This window comes from Canis lupus, chromosome 5, assembly GCF_003254725.2.
Source record: "Canis lupus dingo isolate Sandy chromosome 5, ASM325472v2, whole genome shotgun sequence".
Classification (NCBI taxonomy): Eukaryota; Metazoa; Chordata; class Mammalia; order Carnivora; family Canidae; genus Canis; species Canis lupus.
The window spans coordinates 39,262,882-39,287,408 of NC_064247.1; the positions used below are offsets into that span (position 1 = coordinate 39,262,882).

General features: G+C 47.1%; 1 protein-coding gene across 1 annotated transcript; it reads right to left on the reverse strand.

Annotated features, from left to right (window-relative positions):
* Positions 1–24,429, reverse strand: TRIM16 (tripartite motif containing 16). The gene is made up of 6 exons (XM_025428304.3): positions 23,721–24,429; positions 17,185–17,280; positions 13,170–13,403; positions 10,816–10,981; positions 10,274–10,369; positions 1–5,886 (listed from the first exon to the last, which is right to left on the reverse strand). The coding sequence occupies exons 1-6, from the start codon at positions 24,342–24,344 to the stop codon at positions 5,303–5,305; spliced, it is 1,800 nt and encodes a 599-aa protein (XP_025284089.1). The 5' UTR covers positions 24,345–24,429; the 3' UTR covers positions 1–5,302.
* Between the last annotated feature and the right edge of the window lie 98 nt (positions 24,430–24,527).

The window sequence follows — 24,527 nt, forward strand, 5'->3', positions numbered from 1 at the left end:
TAGTTTTGCAATCTTTTTAAAAAGATTTATTTGTAAGTAATCTCTACATCCAATGTGGGGCTCGAACTCACAACCCAGACATCAAGAGTCCCTTGTTCTACCGACTGAGCCAGTCAGGCGACCCCGGTTTATAGTCTTTTAATGGGTTCTAGCTATACATTTGTCTTTGATGAACACATGATATGTTGGTTAAGGGTACCAAAGTGATCACTGGTGTTTTATGAATAAAGAAGGGCCAGGTTTTAGGGCTGGCTGCACTCTGAAAGACTCGTGGAGAGTCCGATGTTTTACAGATGGAGAAAACGAGGCCCCAGATGGTTGAGACAGCTAAATATCACTGGTAGAATGCCCAAGTTGAAGAAGAGAGTGACCAGTAATACATTCCAGTGGACAGAGGACGTAGTGGTCTGGGGCAATGGTGAACACTGACTTCCCTGAACTGGGACCAAGAAACCCTACAGTCCTAGTGGCTCATTCGAGGAACAGATCAAGGACAGCAGACATGGAGACAAAATGAGAAAAAGAATAAAAAGAGTCATCTCCATCTGACAGCCTTGCTCCTTACCCTGCCCACTGCAAGGATCCTGGCCCTGACCAGCACTGGCTGTGGCTACTGAGATCAGCACAGAGTTTGCTTGGCAAAAAGCAAAAAGAAAGCTGAATTGAAGAATTGGTGAGAACCATCAAATGGACAATACTGTCAAATGGAAACATGTGGCTGTTTAAGAGTAAGAAAAATTTCTAACAAGCAGACTCCATACCTTTTGGGTTATTGTTCCATTAAAGCAACTCATAGTACAGATAAGTTGGTCGCACAGACCAGGCCTCTTAGTCTTCCCCGAGAGAGCTGGACAAAACAGACCAGGAGCCCACCTGTGAGCAGAGTTCTGCTCCCAGGACTCTGGGCTGCTGGACACTTTGCCACAGCACCTGCTCACCCTCCCGACTGGCCCGGGGTCCTACCCATACTTCCAGCAGCCACAGCCAGAGCCCCAAGGTAGAGGCTAGCAACCAGACACGCGAAACCCATCACCCTGCCTTAACATCACTGCATAAAGCCTGGAGCATCCTGTGGGAAAATAAACATCAAACATCAACCTTGAAACTGCCTGAATGGAAGATGGGGCCAGGATGCAGGGAAGACGGCATGGGAGATATGGCTAGAACAGAAGAAAGGATGACAAGGGTTTTTACAGAAACTTCTGGAAGCACGTTATCATTTGAAAAGGCTGAGAACACTGAATCGTGATAGCTCAAAGCATCTCAGATAGATCAAGGGGTTCATTGAAGTTTGTAGTAGTTTAGTAGGATCTTTGGAAAATTATTTTTATATGAGTTTTTTATATATAAACACACACACTTTTCCTCCCAAGGAATCAGGGTCACTACATTAATTAATCTGGGGGGAAAGTCATTAATTTAGGGGAAAGGACTTTGACCTCAAATGCCTGATCACAGCTATCCTGACCCTCAGTCTTTGTTAGATGACCTGTTTGCCCTCTTCTTTTCCAGTACCTGGCCTCCCCTCTCCAGGGAGACTGGATTTACTCAAGTCTGTAGAATAAGCCAGAAATGAAGATAAAGACGAAGCATGTCCCAACAAAGACTGGACGACCAGTCACTCTACCATAGTGTGTGTCCTGCATGTATACATCAGATGTACATGACATAGTAGCCCCCCCTGCAAGGCCACCTACCCTACCACCAACGCATCGCATCGCGGATGCAGAGAGAGGGGAGTCGTGCTCAAATATGATGGATTTAGAAGCAAAAAATGTGCACACTACCATTTCTTCCATTTATATCTTTGGCTAATGGGGCTGGAGTTGTGAATCTTAAAATGAGGGCAGTTGGCTGTAAAGATTGAGAGCCATCAGATAGATGGTCAGTCAACAACACAATATAAAATTCAAGACAGCCCCCAAAAACGTTAAAGACAGTACATTAGACATGGAACTGAGGGATGTATTCCATACTGCCTTGTCTGATATTATCTTGAATAGATTTCTTTTTTTTAGCCTAAGATTTTTTTTTCTAAGATTTTATTTTTAAGTAATCTCTACACCCAACGTGGGGTTAAACTCACAACCCTGAGATCAAGTCATTTGCTCTACTGACTGAGCCAACCAGGTGCCCCTGGTTGGGATAAGAATAGTAGATTCCTATTTAGCTCTTCAGTTTCAATCATTTTCACTTCAACTTAAATCAAATTATTGGGGGGCACCTGGGTGGCTTAGTGCTTGAGCATCTGCCTTTGGCTCAGGTCATGATCCCAGGGTCCTGGGATCAAGTCCCACATCAGGCCCCCCAAAGGGAGCCTGCTTCTCCCTCTTCCAATGTCTCTGCCTCTCTCTGTGTGTCTCTCATGAATAAATAAATAAAATCTTTTTAAAATTTAAATAAATACATAAACTAACTTCTTGGGGCGCCTGGGTGTCTCCATCGGATAAGCGTCCAAGTCTTGACTTCAGCTCAGGTCTTGATCTCATATGGTTGGTTGTAGGACGAAACCCTGCATCCAGCTCTGCGCTCAGCAGGAAGTTTGCTCCAGATTCTCTCTCTTCCTCTCCATCTACCCCTCCCACCCACTCTATGTCTCTCTCCCTCTCTAATTAATTAAAAAATAAATCAACTTCTTATGATCAAAAGATACAGCTAGTTATGTTTTGAGTCACTATATCTTAGTGCTTAGCATAATGGTTTGCCTGTTATAAAAGCCACGTATGTTGAGTCAATTTGATTTGAGGACAGTCACTCCAAAAACATGCTGAACCGGGTTAGAGAAATAAGGGCTACACACCTGAGCCAAAATTCATATCTCATCATTTCATCCCAAATCTTAGGAGAACATGGGAATTTACTCAGATTCCAAGACATTCCTGGAAAAGAATGCCATATGCATTTGAATTTCAAAAAGTTGAGACAAGAACGATTACGTAATGGCTAAAATTATATTCTGACTCTACAATCAAATGGTCTAGTAATGGAACAAAACAACCATGCGCCAAAAGGAGTTCCTGATGAGTTCAGATTTGTTTTTTTTTCCAAACGCGTCTACACAATTGAAGAGGAAATAAATGTAGGTAAACACAGAAGGGTGACGCGTGCACACACACACACACACAGTTTGGGGGAAATGGCAGAGTATAAAATAGGCCTTGTTCTCATGTTTTATTCTTCTTTTAAATTTGTTCATTTTAGGCAATTCCAGTTTGGGGACCAAAAATAAGAAAAAAAGAAAAATGACCCTCAGTTGAAGCCATAACAGAAAGAAAGTAGATGTTTCTCTCAATTTTGCTTTGATCTTTTATATCAAGAAGGGAGGTGCTGACACTGAAACTGAACAAAAAGAGCTGGCAGAGAAATGAAGTTCAAGTCAGTGGAGGAGACACCCTAAAGTTTCCTTTCTAAGAGCTCAGGCACTCTGACCTAAATAAATTACATCTCACAACATGGACACTGTTTACCAATGTGACCAAAAGCTAGGCAGTAATAATATGCAAGAAATTAGGGGAAAAAAAAGAAATTAGGAAAAGTGGTAGAGGTTGGAGGACACATAAAACTCTTGGCTTTTAAAAACAAAAATAAGGTAGATTATGGAAATGACAGACTCATCAACTCGATGTTAACTCACAGCAGAATCTTAAAATGGTTTAATCAAGCAGTTGGCAAGCATTTAGAAAATAAAGCAGCCAGCACCAATAACCCACAGAGGCTCAATAAATACAAGGCAGGCCATATGATCTCATTTTCTCTTTTGAGAGCATTGTGAGACAAGTGGAGCAAGGAAACCCAGACGTGTCTTGATTACTGCCTTTGGAAAAAGTCCTTCCTGGTGTCTGGTGGATAAAGGGCTAAAAGTGAGTTTTAAAACTGGGCTGTATTAGTGTTTTACCAAAGTATAACTTACTGAATAACTAAACCCAAAATGTATGAACTGGGGGCTGCCAGATTCCATATCTGGCCCTACCCTGATCAATATGTATCAGCAAGAGGAACACTTCAGAAGAAATGTTTACCAACTCTGTAGGTGATACCAGGATAGGAAGGAGTGTTCATCTATTAGGCACAGCATCATGAATCAAAAGTGTCTCAGCAAGCAGCAGTGATGCAATGAAATTTTAAATTCAAGTAAAAAAAGATTAACTCAATAAAATTCAAATTTAAAAAAATACGATAAAAAATTCAAATCCTATAGTGTATAAATCCTTGGATATAAATACAGGATGGGGTCTCTGGAAACAAGACAAGTGACACAAAGAAATGTACTCTTGAAAAAGGACTATCAGACGGTTGAAGAGGAAGAGACTTGCTTTGATACACTTCATAGGAAAAGATCCAGAAGTTATGAAGGAAAGTGGGAAATGTAGTGTGAAAACAAGACTACTTCCCTGGAGGATATGATATGCATGAGAATTGTCTTCAAATATTTGAAGGACTGGCCTCTGAATGAGAGATCAGACAAGTCCACATCTCGAGGTGAGACTCTCCTCAGAGGTCACAGGGATGAAGACTTGGACTCTGTTAAGATATTTCTTATCATCTTCACTATCCAAGACTAGGATGAGCTGTTGTGTGAGGTAGTGAGGTCCCTGCTGCATGGCCCAGCCAGAAAGAGTGCGTACAAAGATGCCGAGTGTTTAAGATGCTTGATGTCCCCACCAAGGAGTTCTTCGTGTAGCTTATTTCCTTACACACAATACCCATGATCTAATAAGGAGGGCAGTAAGGTGTAGTGGTTAAAATCTCCACGTCAGCTTGCTCAGGTTCGAATCCCAGCTGTGCCAATTACTCACCGTGTGAGCACAATGACTGTGAGCAAGTTAACTAACCCCCCTCCCCGGACCACAGGGGCCCCCTCTGCAAAATGAGGATGATACGAGCCTCCTCCCCAAGGGGAGGCTGTGAAGGTGGAATCAATGGCCATGCAGCATCCAGAATAGTGTCTGTGGCGTAGGAAATGCAAAATAGAGTTTGCAACGGATTATGCATGATTGCTCTGCAATCTTTTTGATCATCTGAGGATTCCTGGTCACTGAGTCCAGGCACAGTGTGACATTCACCGGACCGAACAGGAGAATTTCACTAGAAGATGAGAAACAGGGTGTAGGTACCTAGGGAGTGCTATACAATAGGGAACAGCACAGCAGGGAGCAAAAGGGAAAAGCCAGGGACCTCCCTCCTGGTGCAGGGACTCCCGTGATTCCTAAAGCCAGCTACCACTGGCAGATGTTTCCATCTCCAAGTCACCCTTAAGATGCAAGCTGCCACCCCATCTTGGTGGTCAGCAAGAGTCGGGGGTCTAGGGAGCAGCCTGGACGGAAGTTGGCATGGGCTTCTCGGGCTCCTCCCCCAGATCCATGATCCGGATGGCATTTTCCTTCTTGGAAAGCCAGAAGGCAGGGTAGACTGGCTCTGAAAACCGGCACTCGAACTTGTGAATCAGAGTCACGGCATCAGGCTCCACACCATAGAAGGAGAGGATCCCTCCTGGAAAGTCGACATAGACCCCCAGCCTCCGGAAAGGGCTGGCTTTGAGCGGTGTTTCCGTGTCACTGTGCCAGGCTGTGAACTCCTTTCCGTTCCAGTGGAGGCTCCACGAGAAGTTGTTTCCAGAAATGCAACTGTTGCGTTCCTCCCCTTTCCGATCAATGCCTTTGCAGGTCAGGCCAACGTAGGTGCCCGCCCCGGAGATCTCTACCTCAAAATAGTACCTGCGTAGGTACAGGCTCTGTTGGGACAGCACCTGTCGCCAGTGCACAAACCTGCTGGGGAGGTCCGGGTAGGGATGCTCCCAGGGCGTGGTGTTGGTGACCTTGCGATTGTCCTCCTGCAGCCGCAGATACCTGTGTGCCGTGTCCGGGTCAAAGGAGATGTCACATGCATCTGAGGGGATGAAGAAGGGCAGGCAGGCAGGTCAGGAACTGGCCGCTGCTTGGGACAGAACACTTCCAACCCAGCCCACCTCCCAAGTATGAATCAACATCCCTCTCCTCTTCTCTGTTTGCACAGGTCGATGCTCCCCGCAAAAAAGAGGTGGGCAAAAACCAGAGAACAGAGACCACAAGTCACTCTACCTCCTTCCTTCTGAAAGTTCAGATTGCTTGGCATTTACTGTGTTATCTGTGGAACTGAATCAAGAAATAAAATCTGGGACGCCTGGGTGGCTCAGTGGTTGAGCGTCTGCCTTTGGCTCAGATCATGATCCCAGGGTCTTGGGATCGAGTCCCGCATCGGGCTTCCTTCATGGAGCCTGCTTCTCCCTCTGCCTGTGTTTCTGCCTCAGAGTGTGTGTGTGTGTGTCTCTCTCATGAATAAATAAATAAAATCTTTTTTAAAAAAAGAAAGAAAAAAGAAAATCTGCTGGTCTAGTCATTTGTTCATTCAACGAGTATGTATTGAAAGCCATGCACTATTCACTATTCTCAGTGTCAGCAAGGGCTTGTGAAAACAGGCACTCACACATCCACACTTGAGTCATTTTTTTTTTTTTAATTTGACCAACATTTAGCTGGGTAAACTCTCAAACGTTCCCTGAAACATATTCTCTTCCTGATTCCAGAGAAAAAAAAAGTAAAGGCACCTCCATGCACCCCGTTGCTCAAGTCACACTAAAGTTATTTTTGAAATTTCTTTCCCGTCATCCTCACCACCTGCTTCCCCCACACAGACAGCATCAACTCTGTAGATTCCTCTTCTGTCCAAACTACTGCTTCACCCCCAACCTAGTCCAGAATAGACTAGATTGCTGACCATGCTGCTCTGTCTTGAACCTCTTCCAGCACTTCTCTGCCACAAGGCCACGGAGCATGTTTCAGGGTGTAGGCTTAGGTATTTCATGTCATCCCAGCTTCAAGACCCCGATTGGTGCCTCTTGCCCATGGAATAAAGCAGTGATCCCTCCTCCCAGCCTGCACAGCCGTGCATGACTGGCCCTTGCCTGTGTCCCCAGCTTTGTCTCCTGCCCACTAGCCCTGGATTGCCATGCTCCAGGCACCCTGACCTCAGAAGCATGCAACCCTGAGCCCACTTCAGGGGTTTAGCCCAGACCATTCCCTCTATGACATGATCATCGCCCTCACCTGGGCCTAGGTGATTCCTACAGATCCTTTCAAATTGTAGCTAAGGGTTCGTGTCCTCAAAGAGGCTCTCTGCGACTCTCCACCACTTTCTCTCAGAGCACTCTCGTTTCTCAAGCTTCATGGTACTCAACACAATGTGTATACTCCATTTATTTATGTGTTTTTTTCATGCTTATCTTCCTCCTAATCTCTACACTCCACATTTCACATAGGACTCTATCCCGGTGTTCTAGCTCAGAGAAGATGTTCAGAATATATTTTCCAAATGAACTAGCGCATTTGAGTCTATTTGAAATCTATTAATATAAAAAATTATTTGGATTAAGCAGAGTTTTCCAAATTCCTTTGTGTCTAGGTAAAGAAATTCTTTTTTTTTTTTAATCTAAGAAGTTAAAAGGAAAAATGAAGGAAGGAGTGCCTGGGTGGCTCAGTTGGTTGAGTGTCCAACTCTTGATTTCGGCTCAGGTCATGATATCAGGGTTGTGAGATCAAGCCCTGTGTCATGATCTATGCTCAGCGTGGAGACTGCTTGAGATTCATTCTCTCTCTCTCTCTCTCTCCCTCTGCCTCTCCTCCAGTTCTCTCTCCCTCTCTCTTAAAAATAAATTTTAAAAAATTTTAAAAAGGAACAAGGAATGTGAACTGAGGACCTAGATATATAGGTGCTCACTTTGGCAGCATATATATAAAATGGGAATGATACAGAAATTAGCAATGTCCAGGTGACATGCAAATTCATGAAGTGTTCCTTATTTTTGAAGACAGTCAAAGGTACAAAGTTCTAGTTAAATAAGTCCAGGGGATGTCATGTACAGCATGGTGACTATACTTAAAAATACCATATTGCATATTTGCAAGTTGCTAAGAGAGTAGATCTCAAAAGTTCTCATCATAAGAAAAAAGAAGTCGGTAACTACGTGAGGTGATGATTTTTTTTAAAGATTTTATGTATTTATTCATGAGAGACACAGAGGGAGAGAGGCAGAGACATAGGCAGAGAGATAAGCAGGCTCCCTGTGGTGAGCCCAGTGTGGGACTTGATCCCAGAACCCCAGGATCAGACCCTGAGCCAAAGGCAGATGCTCAACTGCTGAGCCACCCAGGAGTCCCCATGTGATAGATGTTAACCAAACTTATTGTGATGATCATTTCACAATATATGCATATGTCAAATTATTATATTGTACACCTAAAACTAATAAAAGTCGTATGTCAATAATATCTCAAAAATGTGTTTTAAAAAGGCATCTTTTTTCAAAGATTTATTTATTTTAGAAAGAGAGAGAGTGAGCATGAGTGAGGGGAGGAGCAGAGGCAGAGAAATAGAAGCAGACTCCCTGCCGATTGGGGGACCCAATGTGGGGCTTAATCTCACAATCCTGAGAGATTATGACCTGAGCCAAAACCAAGAGTCAGACAGACACCCAACCAACTGAGCCACCCAGGCACCTGAAAAAAGGCATATTTTTAAAACTACCTGCAGCTCTGTGTTCCTAAAATAGCACCAGTAGCTCTGGTTCCCAATAGCACCAGCAGCAGACTTTTACTGACCAACTCCTTTGGCAATCCTTAACATCCAGGTATTGAACGATAACATTCTTCTCATCTAAGGGCATCCAGAACTTCGTGGCAAGTAGGTGACTCAATGTCTTGGGACAAGAAAGTCAGAATGGGTCTGGAATATTCTGTTAGTGCCAGAAAGCAACGATACTTTTCAGGATTTCAAGGGCGGAATGCCAATACCTAAAGGAGAAAGAGTGGCAGGGCGCCTGGGTGGCTCCATCGGTTCTGAGCAGCTGACACTTGGTTTCAGCTCTAGTCATGATCTCAGGGTCCTGGGACAGGCCACACATAGGGCTCTACACTCAGCAAGGAGGCTGCTTGAGATTCTCTCTTTCCCTCTCCTTCAGCCCCTCATCTCACTCTAAAATAATCTCTCTCTAAAATAAGTCTAATTAAAAAAAAAAAAAAAAAAAAAAACGGTTGAAAGGAGAAAGAGTGGCTCCCACTTATCAAGTTGGCAGTTTGAGCCACACGACTTTGACAGGTCGAACAATCTGAGTCTATAAAAGGCTCAAAGTTCATAATGATACCCAAAGAGGCAAAGTTAATATTAGGTGTGAAAAAAAGACTTCTGTAATGGCAAAGAAGATAGGTTATAATAGGATACACTTCATATTTATCTTCATGTTAAGAATAAGGGCTGTTTGGTTTCTTTTTTTTTTTTTTTTTTTTCGGTTTCTTGTACTAATTACATCTGTGTATAAAAATACAGATGTGCTTCTGTTGGGAAGCAGGAGAGAATAAATAAAGGAAACTGTGTAAGTAAAGAGGTCCTGGGAAAACGCAGAAGCTGTGGGCAAAAACAGAGACAGTCCTCGGAACCCGAGGCTCCATGTGATAACTGGAAAAAAAGGGGGTCTAACAGTCAACCAGTGGTCACCCCCAGGAAACCAGCAGTAGCAGGGTTCAACGGCATGTTCCAAAAAGATTAATTCACCAAATGTCATAAAAATGAGTCTCAACATTTTGAGTCTCAACAGTCCTGCCTCTCTTGGGACTTGCTAAGTACCGACCAGAAATACAGTGTTTTAAAAAATGCTAACAACAACAGCAACAAAAAACATGGGAACAGACCAGGTCAACACCACATCATGACAGGACAATGGGTTATGCAATTCCAGCTGAGCCAGACTTCAAAGGGAGTCATTTGGTAACTAGCCAGGATCTTCCAAAGTGCCAAGCTCACAAAAGACAAAGTAAGGGACAGGACCCAGACTGGGGGAGTCTAAGGAGGCAGGAAAACGTCTGTGACCCTAGATCGGACTATGGGTCAGAAAAAGGACATTAGTTGGAACGCCTGGTGAAACACTTGAATAATTCTACAGATTAGATAATAGCAGTGTAACAACATTCATTTCCTGGTTTTGGTCAATGCACTGCAGTTATACAGAGTGTTAATGTTTGGAGAAATTGGATGAAAGGTATGCAAGAATTCTTTGTCCTGTTTTTGTAAATCTGAAATTCCCTCCAAGATGAAAAGTAAAAATAAAAAGTTTTTTAATGTTCCATTTAGGAGTAGACCTGAGGTTGCAAGAATCTGAAACTTTCATGAAGGCCGATGCTCTTGCTCCAACAGAGCAAAACACTAACATCAAATAAGTGGTTGAGGGAAGCTGTTTGCAACTTACATTGGAGGAACTGTTGCCTGGTGCTGGGTTCAGGTTTTGAGGTCCAATACTTGCGCTCGATAACAGCAGACACGTGAGTGCTGATATTATATTCCTCTAGGAAATCAGAGAGTTATGAATGCACACCTGTCCAGGTGGTGAGAACCTAAGAAGCAGGACATCCCAGCCACTCTTCCCTTGGCTCCCCGGGAGAAAACAAAGAGCTGCACTCTAGTCGTGTCAGAGACAATCATGCTCAGTGGGTGATTTCTCTCATGGGTGTGAAGCAAAATATGCTGGAAAATGATCTCAGAATGGCTTAGATTTCACTTAAAAGTATAGGTGTTAGCAACCTCTGAAACTAGTCATAGAAATTTCACCCAGTTGCGGGATGTACTAGCTCAGCTTCTCTGGATCTCAATAATAAAATAAAACCATCATGGTAAGTGTCCCTTAGCAACCCATCTGGCCAAAGGATGGCTTTGAAAATTCCCTGATTTGCCCTCCCTCACATTCTGAGGAAAACACATACCACAGCCCAGGACTCAGACAGCTTTCCTCACCTTCCTTGGAGAAATCCTGGAGCTTCTCCTTGTAGTTCTGCAGCAACTGGATTAAATGCACCGTGGAGTCTGTGATGACCCTGCGGATGCCCGAGAGCTTATCTTTGAGTCCTATGTAAACACTGGGGAAAGCACTGTCCTCCGTGTTCGTAAACTTGCAGTACTCCTGCAGGAAGGGGAACGTGGCAAACTTGCCTTCATTTCTGTATTTCTGAAACTGGTCTGCTCTCATTACATCACCTCCTGCATCTGCAAAATGGGTTGATGGTAATGTGCCCTTCACAAAGCAAGCATGCACAACATGTCTGGCTCAGGACCCAACAGCATAGCAAGCTATTTACGGTTTTTGGGGGGTTTTGGGGTTTTTTTGGGGGGGGAGATTGTGGTTGTTTTTCTTTAACTAGGAAATGGGCTTTTAAAAACCAAGAGAGACACACACAAAAAGAAAAAGAAAAAAAATAAGAATCAAGAGAGCTAGCTGCCTGGGAACAGCTCCAATGCACCTCCCAGACTACAGACCAAGAACAAAAACAAGGTGTGTGCCAACAGCCCAAATAGCAACAGTAGCATTCCTGCCTGCTACATTCATTCCTGAAGGACTTTTTTTCTTTCTTTTTTTAGAAAAATTTTTAGAGGTTTTATTTCTTTATTTGAGAAAGAGCGACAGAGAGAGAGAGAGAGAAAGACCGAGCTCAGGGGGAGGGGCAGAGGGAGAGGGAGAAGCAAGCCCCACCCCAGGGGCCCCACCCCCACCCCACCCCCACCCCACCCACATGGGGCTTGATCCCAGGACCCCAGGTTCCTGACTTGAGCCCAAGGCAGACACTTACCAGACTGAGCCACCCAAGCACCCCTGTTTTTCAGAATTTAAACACCAGCCATGGCTTATGGGAGGGGTGAGTGGAGGAGCAGGTGCAGCACTTGGAAGATCCAGGACCAAGTCCTCAGACAGGAATGCTGCCTCTGCCTTGTCCGTTCAATCCCATACACAGGCTCTCTCTAATTTTTGCACTGTGCTTTAGAATTTGAACAGTGCTTTCAGGTACATATTCATATTAAATTGCCTAAGCTTCAAATCAACTGGGTGATCAGGAAAGGCTGCTTTCAGATGCAACACAGTATCAAAATCCAAACTCAGCTGGAGCATTGCAGGCCCACTGGCTATAGCAGAAAACTTAGCAATAGAAACAGCTGCTTCTGTTGAGCCCCAGTGGCTCAGGGGTTTAGCGCTGCCTTCAGTGTGATCCTGGAGACCCAGGATCGAGTCCCCCATGGGGCTCCCTGCATGGAGCCTGCTTCTCCCTCTGCTTGTGTCTCTGCCTCTCTCTGTGTGTGTCTCTCATGAATAAGTAAAATCTTAAAAAAGAAAGAAAGAAAAAACAATTGTACCAAAATGGTTAGGTAGAGAAAGAGAAGAAAAAGGCCAACCCACAGGATAGATAGAAAGGTAAGCATTTTGGGGCACCTGGGTGGCTCAGTCGGTGAAGTGTCTGCCTTCGGCTCAAGGCTGTAATCCCAGGGTCCTGGGATTGAGCCCCAGGTCAGAGTCCTGGGATCGGGCCCTGGGTTAGGGTACTGGCTCGGGGCTGGGGGGCCTCCTTCTCCCACCCACACCTCTGGCTCATGCTCTCTCTTTCCCTCAAATAAATAATCTTTTAAAAAAATAATAAAGGAGGAAAGTTATTGACTCTGGCCTGATTGTCTGACAAATGAGGCATTTGAGACCTAGAGAGGTTAAGTGACTTAGTTAATAACCACGCAGCTATCTAGTGACACATCTGGGATGATGGAATTTATACCCAATCTCTGCAAGATTACGCGTCCTTCAGATGTGGCCCTAATGGCACGAGGCTTAGTGTATAAGGAATCGCCCTGTAATAAACGTCCCATCTCTGCTGAGCCTTACTAGCTCAACCAGCACATGCAGCCCTCTCTGAAGGGCAAGAGGTCTCCAGCCTCACCCCTGCCAGGTACACTGATCTCAGCTCATCACTTCCCCGCTGAAATCCTCCACTGGCGTAGGTGACTTGGAGCAGAGGAACAAAGTTCTCTCACAGCCAGATGCCTGCCTGGCCAGGCCAGCCTCACCTCCATCCCTAAGTGCTCAGCAACCCACGCCCCAGCCTTAGGAAAGCGCTTTATTCCCCCCAAATCAGCTGCGCTTTCTTAAACCCCTTTACCTGTGCATAGGCCGTTCTCTCCCCGCAGCTCCCCGTGCACCCCACTATCAAAGAGCAGTTCCATTCCCACATTCCCCACATCTGCCACAGGCCTAGCAGAGTAAGGGTGCTCCCCGGCACTGGCGGCCCGATGCCTCTGCCTCCGCCCCCCTCGCCTCCCCCCTGCCCTCGTACCTCCAGAAACAGGACAGTGTTGCTGATGGCAGCGATCCTCTCCAGCTCCTGCTGCCTCTTCTCCATCTGTGCGCCCCTGTGCTCCAGGTGAGTCTTGATGCCGTTGGCCTGGCTCAGAGCCGCTTGCTCCTTCTCCTCCAAGAAGAGCATCACGTCGGCCTGGGCCTTCCTCATGGCAGCAAGCAGTTCCCCAAACTGCTCCTCGGCCACCACCTTCACCTCTGACACGGACATCTGGGGAGGGAGGGGCAGTGAAGAACATGCTAGCAAGGCGTTCACTCTTCTTGAAGCTCAGCACACAGGGCCCTAAACCCGAGAAACCCGTAAGGTAGGGAGTGATTTTCTATTGTAAAAGGAAGGTTTTATTCGCCTATGAACCCTGGGGTGCTGGAAAAAGCGGATTTGCCCTCCAGGGTAATTCGCCATCATCAACCTTGTCTCTCAGACTTCTTCTTTATTTTTAAAGATTTTGTTTATTTATTCAGGAGAGACGCAGAGACACAGGCAGAGGGAGAAGCAGGTTCCCTGTGGGGAGCCCGATGTGGGACTGGAGCCCAGGTCCCCTGGATCACGACCTGAGCCGAAGGCAGATACTCAACCCCTGAGCCACCCAGGTGTCCCATCATCTCTCAGTCATTCGATGATCTCTGAGAACCCTGCCAGCTCTGACAGTCTGGGGTTACCATTCAAGTATCCAAAATCATTTCTCCTACCAGGGCAATGCATGTATTCAGTATACTTGATGGTTATATTTCTTGAAGGGAAATTGATCATTTAGCTTCTCTGAACAAATCAGGAGCATGAATTCGCTTTCTCTGCGTTTCATGGCATCATGAGTCCATCGAACTGAATACACATGGAAGCTCACGGTTTCTGTACCAGGCACAAAATGTTTAGGGTGTGGGTAGGTGGCCTTGGCACCTGAGCACGGCAATACGAGCATACCCCGGGCAGGAGGAAGGGGGTGTCCAAATAAAATACAAAGCGACCGTGTGATAAACACTAAGGGTTTGCATGATGGCATGTAGGCATGTGCATGTGTACTTTCTACCCTTTCACAGGATGAACATCCTTTAGAAATGCCTTCAGTCATCATCATATTTATAACATCAGGCCAAGTGTAAATGCTTTCCTCTGTCCTTTGCTAGTTCTTAAGGACCGGTGCTAACAGCTCCCTCGGATACTGTCCAGTTTAAACTTCATCCAACTGTCTTAGACACACTTTCCTTTGCTCATATTCTCCTCACCTCATTCCACAGCCCACAGTGTGTTCTCTACCTGCCTCAATCTACCCGCACCATCATCCCCACCCACACCAATCCCATCTGAGGGCAATCAGAGCAACCCCTCCAGGGCTGTTTTTCTGTTCCCCCTCCTGAGAGTAAGGGCCATCCCTGGTTTTGGGAGCCCAAACAACAGATAGCTCGCAGGCTGAGGCTGCTAGGGCAGCTCTGTCCCCTGGCAGGAAGGATGGGGAGGGGAAGAGGAGAATTAGAAGGGCCTGGAAAGGGAAGGACTCAGAAAGGTTGGCACTCTGGGCCCAAGGGCATGTGGAAGCCTCAAGGTCTGGAGGGAGATGGGAAGAAATGATGCCACCAGGCAGGAGGAGCTCTGCTTGGCTGGGGACTCTGCTTGGCCAGGACTCAGGAATACAAGCCCACAAGTGAGCCTAGGGGTGGCCCAGTCTTTGATCTACTGGGAAAGGAAGGAAGGGGAAGGGAAGCAAGGGCATCTCTACTGGGGGCAGGGAGATGGGTAGAGCCTCTCTACATTGTGATTTTCATGCCAACTGCCCCATCACTTCGTGGTTTCCTCAAGGCTGGGGCAGCTGAACAGAATTAGAAACAAATGAGCCTGTAATAGGGACTAAGTAGGAAGGCAGATGGGAGATCTTCTCCAAATTCCTCAAGCCCAGACATAGAAGAGCTTGTAGAGAAGAGCAGCTGTCGTGTATGTGCCCAACGTTAAATTTCTCATCCCTGAAGCACCAATTTCAAAAGGCATCCATCTGGAATAAACATATTGCCAGCTGTGGGACACAGCTAAGAGCAGCACAACCAGATAAGGAATCGGGCCACCCCCACCCATGAAGCTTCCTCTTTCAGAAAGCCCTGAAATCTAGACAACTGACCCCTTGAGTGACCCTGCTTCTTCCCAAGCCTGAATTCCTGCTCTTATGCTTTAAATAAGCCAACTAAGAGTGAACCCATGAAACCCTCGACACCCGCCTTCAACTCCAGGAAAGGCAGATCCCAGGTCTGTACCTCTCCCTCCCTCTCTTTTCCTGTGACCTTGAAGTAGGGCAGTGTGGCCCTCAGGCAGCGTTCTGTGCCTTCCAGGACCTTTGAGTAATAAACTTTGTTCTCCAAATCGCCCTGACAGTTTCTTGCTGACATGAGTCTGGCAATCACAAATTTCTCATGGAAGCACCACACCATGAAGCTGAGAAGTATGAATCTTAAAGAATCCACATCCCTCTCCTCCACCAAGGCCCTCCTGAGGAAGAAAGCTTGGACTGAAGTTGGAGGATTGACTCTTCTGCTGTCAAATGTGACCTCTCCTTCCTAAACCATTTTACGGAGAAATACTTCTTCCTTGCATGTAAATGGAATGTGCAAAGGATTCTATTTACCACCAAAATAATGACAAGTAAAGACCAAAGAGAGGAGGGGCCACAAGCATATCAAAGTATCGAAGTTTATGGTTTAGAGAGATGGAGGTTGGTACACGTGCCTCTAAATGTCCTGAGTTTCTTAGGTTGAGGGAACAACAATTCCAGGTTCCTGTTCCATCAATCTGGGGGCCCCAGACCAGTCTTGTTACCTCTTGGTGCATACATGTCCCTTGTACATGTTGGCCATTGTGATAACTACCTCCCCAAGTTACCACACAATTATGGGAAGAGCTGAGTAGGAATGGAAGTGTCTGAAAAATAAAGGGCTAGAAAAAAAAGGCAAGATGCTCATGTGGTTCTCTAGATTATCTTGAGCCTGGAAATCAACAATATCTGAAGATTTATAAGACTTTAAAGGGACAATTCTTTTTCTTATTTTCATAAGATGATGTGAGTGCAAAAGAGGTATTGATCTTTCACAGCCAGTTAGTTGTAAACACCGAGAAGGAGAAAATTAAATTAAAATGGATACATGCATCAGACGTGGATGGATGGATGGAAGGATGGATGGATAGTTGGATCGAATCATTCATGGAATGCAAAGATGCTGCTACTGAGTCACTACGATAGCTTAGGTGTTTTGCATTCTTTTCTGAGTGATGGTTTGGCTTTCCACTAATGAGAAGTATTTGTGGAACTGTTTGGGTGTACTTAGAGTTTATATGGAAACTGGCCATAAACCAGAGAGACTAAAAGCAAGCAGCCTGGCACACAATTGGCCTTATTAAGTTACCATCCACTAAGCAAGCAGTTCTCCACACCTTTTTCTGGTTTCCAGCACACAGGACTGGTGACACTGCCATGCAAAACACCCTCCTATCATAGGAGAAGCCCTGAGTCTGTCTGATTCTCAGACTTCTAGCTAGATATCCTCTCCACTCCCCGACACACACCTTTTTACTCATCAAAAAAGGATAAGCAAGTGTAAAAACAAGAATGCTGTTATAATAGGATTAATCTTGCTCCTACAATGTTTTTTTTTTTTTAACATTTAATTTCTTTGCGAGAGACGCAGAGAGAGAGGCAGAGACACAGGCAGAGGGAGAAGCAGGCTCCCTGCAGGGATCCTGATATGGGACTCCATTCCAGGACCCCAGGATCATGACCTGAGCCAAAGGCAGACTCTCAACTGCTAAGCCACCCAGGTGTCCCTCCTACGCTGTATCTGTAAACAGAAATCACTTGCCAATTTTGAACCTTAAACTAATTTCATAGCAAAAGCCCATGGACCAGGAGGGTAGGCCTGCAACCCCGTGTCCCAAAAGGCCAGATGGGCCTGACTGAGCCTACAGCAGCAGCCAGGTGTGCTGACACATGGCAGGTGACCCAGAACAGCCTTACCAAAACAGATTTGTGATTTGCTTGGAGCCTGGCGATGGCATTCTCATTCAACCTGAGTTTCCGTTCCAGTTCTAACTGGGTCTCCCGGAGCTCAGCCTAAGAAGAGAGAAAAACGGTGTTGAGGAGTGTACATAGAATGTCCCTAGGAGCCATGGGGCTATCCACCCTTCTTGCATGGTAAGGAGAATAAGGAGTATTTGACCTTGGGAGCTGCCTCAGAAGCCAGCCTGGGGGGCCTCAAAGGGACATGAAAGGTCAGCTGTGTGGGGATCCCTGGGTGGCTGAGTGGTTTAGTGCCTGCCTTTGGCCCAGGTGTGATCCTGGAGTCCCGGGATCGAGTCTCACGTCGGGCTCCCTGCGTGGAGCCTGCTCCTCCCTCTGCCTGTATCTCTGCCTCTCTCTCTCTCTCTCATGAATAAATAAATAAAATCTTTAAAAAAAAAAAAAAAAAAGGTCAGCTGTGTGCAGCGCCTCCTGGGGCTGAACTCAACACGAATAGGCCAAAAATGCCTCGAGCACATACATTGTGCTGTGCTGGTCTGATGACTTCCAGAATTTAGCTGGATGACCTCCTATTACCCTGACCACACCCCCATTAGCTAAGTACCACTGACCCCATTTCACAGATGATAACAACCAGCGTCACACGGTTCATCAGTAGAGTCCAGCCCAGCCCCTCTGCCCCCAGAATAACCTAACAAGGAGTATGAGCCGGAGCCAAGGGTGGGGACCCTACCTTTTGTTTTCTTTTTTTTTTTTTAAAGATTTTATTTGTTTATTCATGAGAGACACAGAGAGAGAGGCAGAGACACAGGCAGAGGGAGAAGCAGGCTCCCTGCGAGGAGCCTTATGCCAGACTCGATCCCTGGACCCTGGGATCATGCCCTGAGCTAAAGTCAGACACTCAACCTCAGAGCCACCCAGGCATCCCGACCCCAGCTTTTCTACGTAGCAGCTGATCCTCTGGAAAAATCTTCTTAACATCTCCAGACATCCATTTCTTCACCTGCGAAATGGGGATAACTAAATTGGGATAACTCCCAACACATGGGGGTTTTGTAAAGACTTAGTGAGATAGCATGTGTTAATGCGAATGTGTTCTAGAAGCTGGCACGCTGTATGTGCTCCCCAAATGCCATCATGGGTGCACTTCTTCTTGACCATTGCTACCATGGCCACTTTCCATCACACACTCATCACTCCTGAAGGGGGGCAGAGCCAGCCCTCCTGGCCTAGGCCAGTGCCTGCCTGAGAACCTCGGGTCTGCCTCTCTGACCCCACTGCCTGCTTCATTCTCCCCTCCCAAGACTCCCTAAGCACTTTCTGCCAAGAAGTGTGCCAAGGCATGATACCCAAACCTTTGCAGCCTTCGAAGGCCTTACAAGGGCATGAGTCAGCAAAAAAAGAAAAGAATAGCTTTAAAGGCTTTCAATAGGTTATGTCAGCACTGGAAGCTGTGCCATTTGCACCCTAAGGAAACTCAGAAGGCAAAATGGGTCTCTGCTTTTTCCCACCGAAGCCTGGCAGAAGTGCCCCGCCCCCAACTCTCCACCATCCAGAGGCCTCCCCTCACTCTGCAGAAGGCAGATAACTTCCTTATTTTGTTTTGCTGGGGATCTGGGATGCTGACTTGGAGCTGGGGGAGCTTTGTGACCCCTCACCCCTGCCCCCGACACCTGTTTAGGTATGGGGGAAGGGTCTGGCCTATTTGGTGGTAGTCTTTATTACACAGTGACCTGTTCCAGGGAAGGGGGAAACACAAAGTGCTTGTTTAACGGTAGTGAGCACACTCTGAACACAACCAAACAATGGGCGTCGGCAGCCCCAGCATGATCCAGAGCCACAGGGAGACTCCCAGAGAGGAACCAGGGAGAGGGCTCTCTCCCCTGCCTGCAGATTGCCATAAAAGGAGAAAAGGACTCCTAAGTCCCTATAGGGGACCTCTCTAAGTGAGTCACCCCAAGCAAGGGAAGGCACTCGGGATTGCCACAAAGGTGGAGTCACTTTGGGAGACCTGTATCTCCAGTTATTCCTGTTCTGAGAAAAGGACAGGCTGCCTCGGGCTCTGGCTTTAGGGTTTACCAAGATGTCAGCCATCCACCCACTCTGGGGCCAGGGTGGACCTTACGCAGAAGTTGGATGGTGGTGCCCATGAGTGCAGACAGCCCTATATTGATGAGCATGGGGGTCCTGTCTACTTCTTTTTTTTTTTTTTAAGATTTTATTTATTTATTCATGAGAGAGAGAGAGAGAGAGAGAAAGAGAGGCAGAGACACAGGCAGAGGGAGAACCAGGGTCCACACAGGGAGCCCGATGTGGGACTCGATCCCAGGTCTCCAGGATCACAACCTGGGCTGAACGCAGCGCTAAACCGCTAAGCCACCTGGGCTGCCCCGGGTCCTACCTACTTCAATGAGGTAATGACAAATGTGGTGTAAAAGGTATAGTATTTGGGGTGTGAAGGCCTATCAGATCTCTGTCAAATCATTTCTCTTCTCCTCTGGTGCAGGGCCACGGGAATGGGTTAACAGAGTTGTTCTTGCTTCTACCTACAGGGGAAAGTAGCACCCAGAGCTTGGGGGTCAGACATGGGGTTAGAGATGCAGAGAGGACTAACGGAAGAATGAGAAGAGGAAATTGCAGCTGGTCCAGGTTCCTCTGTATTTCCAGCCACACGAGCAGGCGGCCCTGCTGGACAGTTTGTGTGTAGGTAGCACCAGAGCTCCACCTGGCCTGGTTCCATTCCTCAGACAATTGGCCAGAACCTACCATATGCCAGTCCAGTCAAGTAGGACACCCTCCCTGCTCCTGAAAGGCATACAGCCTGGTAGAATGTTTAAGGAAAAAAAAAAAAAAAAAAAAAAAAGTTATGTAACACTGAGCCCAAGGCATCCCTCAGAATTTCTAGAAGAAATTCTTTTCCTGAGTGCCCTCCACCCTGTGTGTGTTTTGGCTGCCATCAAACAGGCTATTTATGATGCTGGTTAACTGCTCCCCCGAGAAGCATGACTACTTGTGCCTTACAGAAACTTGCCTCCTGCTCTACATGGAGTCACTTCCAGTTCCTGAACTTTCTGGAACCAATGCTGAGGCGCAATGTGATGTGGCCTGTCCCTAGTAGACCCATGATCTGAGGCAGATCTTCCCACCTCCAAGAACCCAGTCCTGACCTCACTCCCGCTGACAACTCCATCTTGGAAAATGGAGCGGTTCTGTGGCCTCAGCCCTTTGGTACTTGAGAGGAGCCACAGAACATGCCTTGGCTTCCTCATTAGAGTCCAAGCTCTAATGGACAGACAGTGCAGCCTGTCGATGGGAAGCAATCCATGATGCTTGATAAGCTTGAGGAAGAATAGGAAAGACCCACATACATTTCCTGAGTCAGAACAGGAACATGGCCAAAGGATCCAAGTTTTAATAGGCACGCATGCATGAATGCACGTACACAGCAAGGCCGGCTGACCTTGAAAGCAAAGGGGCCTTAGGAAGCTGGCCTGGAGCGGCCATCAGTCCCATTCAGGAAGACTTGAGGTGTGGGGGGTATTTCTGGAAGCCCAGCAGGATAGAAGATCAAAGATCAAAGAACAAAGAATACCCACCTCCAAAATCCAGAATTTTTGCCCATTGGCATAGTTAGAGACCAGGGGAGCTTCAGCAGGGGCTCACTTGGTTCACCTGCAGATCTGGCCATGCAGGTTCTCAGCTACTTTTGTCCTCGTGGCTGACCCTGCCATTTATACTTTCCTACAAAAACACGCCTGCTTGAATAATTAGCCCTTAACACCATCCAAAGTGACCTTCTGCAAGCTGCTCCAGCAGGCTGGGCCTAGCTGAAGGGGATACGAGGCTTCTGGAGCCTTCATTATGTCTCTAGTAAAGCTTTCAAAATAATCCTGGTGGCATTTGCAGTCTCATCAAGCCACTGTGTCTTCGGGGCTGGTCTCTTGGCCTCCTTACAAGAAATCTTTTGGTTCCTAAGACTTGGCAGAGCCATCTAGAGTGTGGCTGTACTTATGAAGTAAACTTGCTCTCTGAGCCGAAAACAAGGACACAAGATAGAAAAGACGAGAGCTCTTATGCAGACCAGAAAGGTAGAGGTTTTGAACTGGGGTCCTCACCAAAAATCTGGGGTATGAGGCTATTGGGTTGTACATGTAGCCGTGATGGCTTTTCAACACCAAAAATTGCCCTGGAGCCCTTTACCCAGTTCTTATTTTACCTTACACAGCCCTCCCCTAGGTTGCCTGAATTTGGGATTCTGTATATGCTCTACTGCACTCTTCCCTAACTCTGTGATGCACCAGTTGGTTGACACTGTGTTTAAAATTCATATTGCATCTCTACTGGTTCAGACACAAAATTTCTGAAAGGAAACAGAAGAAAGCAGAGATAGTAGTGTTTGCCTGAGGAAGGAGGTAGGGGGGGATCCAGGATGAGAGGGAGACCTTTTCCTGATATAATCTATTACAACGCTTGGTGGAGATGGCCTTTCAACATGTATATGCATCACTTCTTCCAGTTAAATATAGTAACATTCAGATATTATACCCAAAAAGAACAGCAGTTTACTTTGTCTTAATATCTCTGCTCTGTGTGTGGCAGAATTTTGGTACAAAAAAAAAAAAAAAAAAGCAAGGTTATAATATTGTGATCTTGGGGTCTTCTACTCATGTTCCCATGTAGGGTGGCTTTCCAAAAGCATCCTCTCCTCACTCCATGACTTAGTTATCTGTATGCGTTTGACAAAATGTGAAGATAAAAAGAATTGCCACCCTGTAGAGTTATCTGAGGACTGAATGAGAAAATCCACCTTCGGCACACAGCAATGCTCCATGAAGCCCATTTTGCTCAACCATCTGTTGATACAGAGCATCTCCGTGGTTAAAGAAAAGCATTACACAGAACCTCGTCCTGGTTATGAGAGGCAGTGTACTGCTTTCCTGACAGGACATTCCCTGACTCCAGAAAAAATGAAAGCAATTGGCAAGTGGCTTCCTGAGCTGGGAATGGTGACTCACTGGCATCTGGAGCTTTCCAGAACAATTCCCACTAACACCAGATAAAATTCTATGCCTGAGAAAAGACATGGAGGAGGGGCCCTGGCAAGTAAAGTGCCTTTCCCAGAAAGCCCTTCCCCTTGCTGCCCAGGAACATTGGACCAAGGAGTTGTCCGGGGTCTCCCGCCCTGTGCTGTGCAAACAGGGAGCTGCCAGCGGTATGAATGTAAGGAATGTGGGAGAAAAGTCAACTACACTACTCCCACTAAGAAAGAAAATAAAGTACTCATGGAAACTCCAAGTATGGGGATCCCTGGGGGGCTCAGCCGTTTAGCACCTGCCTTTGGCCCAGGCTGTGATCCTGGAGTCCTGGGATCGGGTCCCATATCGGGCTCCCGGCATGCAGCCTGCTTCTCCCTCTGCCTCTCTCTCTCTCTCTCTCTCTCTCTCTCTCTCATGAATAAATAAATAAAATCTTTTTTTAATAAAAAAAAAAAAAAGGAAAGTCCAAGTATGAGAAACAAGGAATACAAAGTAGCTAAATTGGGGCACCTGGGTGGCTCCCCTAGTTAAGCATCTGCTTTCTGCTGGGGTTATGATCCCCAGGTCCTGGGATCGAGCCTGGCATTGGGCTCCCTGCTCTGTGAGGACCCTGCTTCTCCCTCGCCCTCTGGCTGTTGCTCTGCCTGCTTGTTCGTTTTCTCTCTCTCTCTCTATCTCTCTGTCAAATAAATAAGTAAAATCTTAAAAAAAAAAAAAAAAAGGTAGCTAAATCCATTCCCAAGAACTTCTCCATGTTTTCAGCTTTAGGGTAAAGAAAAACTGGTTGTTCCAGAAAACATCCTATCTGATGGGAATTAAATTACAGGCTGTGAGCATGGTGTTTCTTGGTCCCTCCTGGTACCTCTATCTGATGAGGAATTTCTATTTTCCCTAAGTTAAGCCCTCCTTGACATGGTACCTGGGGGTAAGTTTCCAATTCTATGCTACCTTAGTGGTTTTCAAGCTCTCAGATTTCACACCAGGTTATCTCTAGAGGAGCACTTTCTACTGGTCTCCCATTTAGGGTAAAGGGGAAAAGAAAAGAGATATTAAAAGTTAAAAAAAAAAAAAAAGACTTTTTTTTCTCTTGAATTTCTGCCAAGATTTCGTTTCACAATTGCCACACAGATCCAGCCAGAAGGAGACGTCACTGCCCTAAGCCCCACAAGTCCTGCACCCCACACCCAAACACACATCCGTCACCGAAGGCTGAGTGAGAGACAGGTAAGCAGCAGGCATGAGGGACAGAGGGACACACACACAGAGACAGTCCAGGAGCAGCAGGTCGGAGATGGGAGTAGAGTGACCTACTTCAGTTTCCAAAGTCAAGTGCAATAGATATTTACCCTGGAGGAACAGCCAAGCGCTAGGGCTGGAGCCCTTGTCAGGACCCAGGAGCACAGAAGCCAAGCCGGCAGCCCCGGGGGCGGTGGCCCAGCCTCTCCCTGCGCCCACCACCTCCCCACCACCCCCTCCTGGATGGACCCCAGCACTCGCCTCCTTGTCCCTGCGGGCGGCATCCAAGGAGACCCAGGCGTGGCCCTTGTGCTCCTCCTGGCCACACTCCTGGCAGATGCACTGCGCATCGGGGCGGCAGAAGGCCACCAGTGGGCTGCGGTGGGCAGGGCAGGTGCGCAGGTCCCGGTCCTTCACGGGCTCGGTCAGCTGGTGGCTGTGCAGCTTGCTGTTCTCCTGGTGAGGCCGCAGGTGCTCCTCGCAATAATTCACCATGCAGGTCAGGCAGGACTTGACGGCCTTCACCCTGCCCGTCCCCAGGCAGAAGTCACACAGGACCTCCGCCTCCCCTTCGCTGGCAGGACTCCCCTCTGTCTCCTCCTGGGGGCTCCCCGGGGAGCCCAGGTCCTCTTCTTCTGCCGGGCTGCCCGACCCAGAGTCTGAGCTGACGGTGGCCAGAGAGTGAGCGGTGATCCCGGGCAGTGGCCCTGGAGCCATCAGCTCCAGCTCAGCCATTTGGAAGACTCTGGCGCTGAAACTGCCCTTCCTCTGCCCCTCGGCCCTGGGTCTTGTACAGCCCAAGTCCACCGAGAAAACCACGCCTATAGGATTGCAGCTGTCACTGGAGTTTAACTGTTTCCGCCCTCCCGGAGGAAGCTCAGTCATCACTTTGCCCGAGGCTTGGACGGCCGCCAGCTGCAGTGATGACGAGGCAGCGAGGTTGTTCAGGCTGAGGACGGCAGCTCAGAAGTCTCTCCATGGGCTCCGGCCCCTCCTAGGCCTAGCCCCGAAACTTCTCTTCTTGTGTGAATCATTTGCTCCCCATAGGCTCAGCCACAGACCACATGT

What these genes read in the sequence shown, in the direction of transcription:
- TRIM16 (XM_025428304.3), bottom strand. Translation starts at nt 24,344, where the DNA reads ATGACTGAGCTTCCTCCGGGAGGGCGGAAACAGTTAAACTCCAGTGAC. An exon ending in ACACTGTCCTGTTTCTGGAG is followed by an intron (nt 10,982 to 13,169) that starts GTACGAGGGCAG and finishes CCCTTCCTGCAG; the next exon opens with GAGTACTGCAAGTTTACGAA. An exon ending in CCAGGATTTCTCCAAGGAAG is followed by an intron (nt 10,370 to 10,815) that starts GTGAGGAAAGCT and finishes CTGATTTCCTAG; the next exon opens with AGGAATATAATATCAGCACT.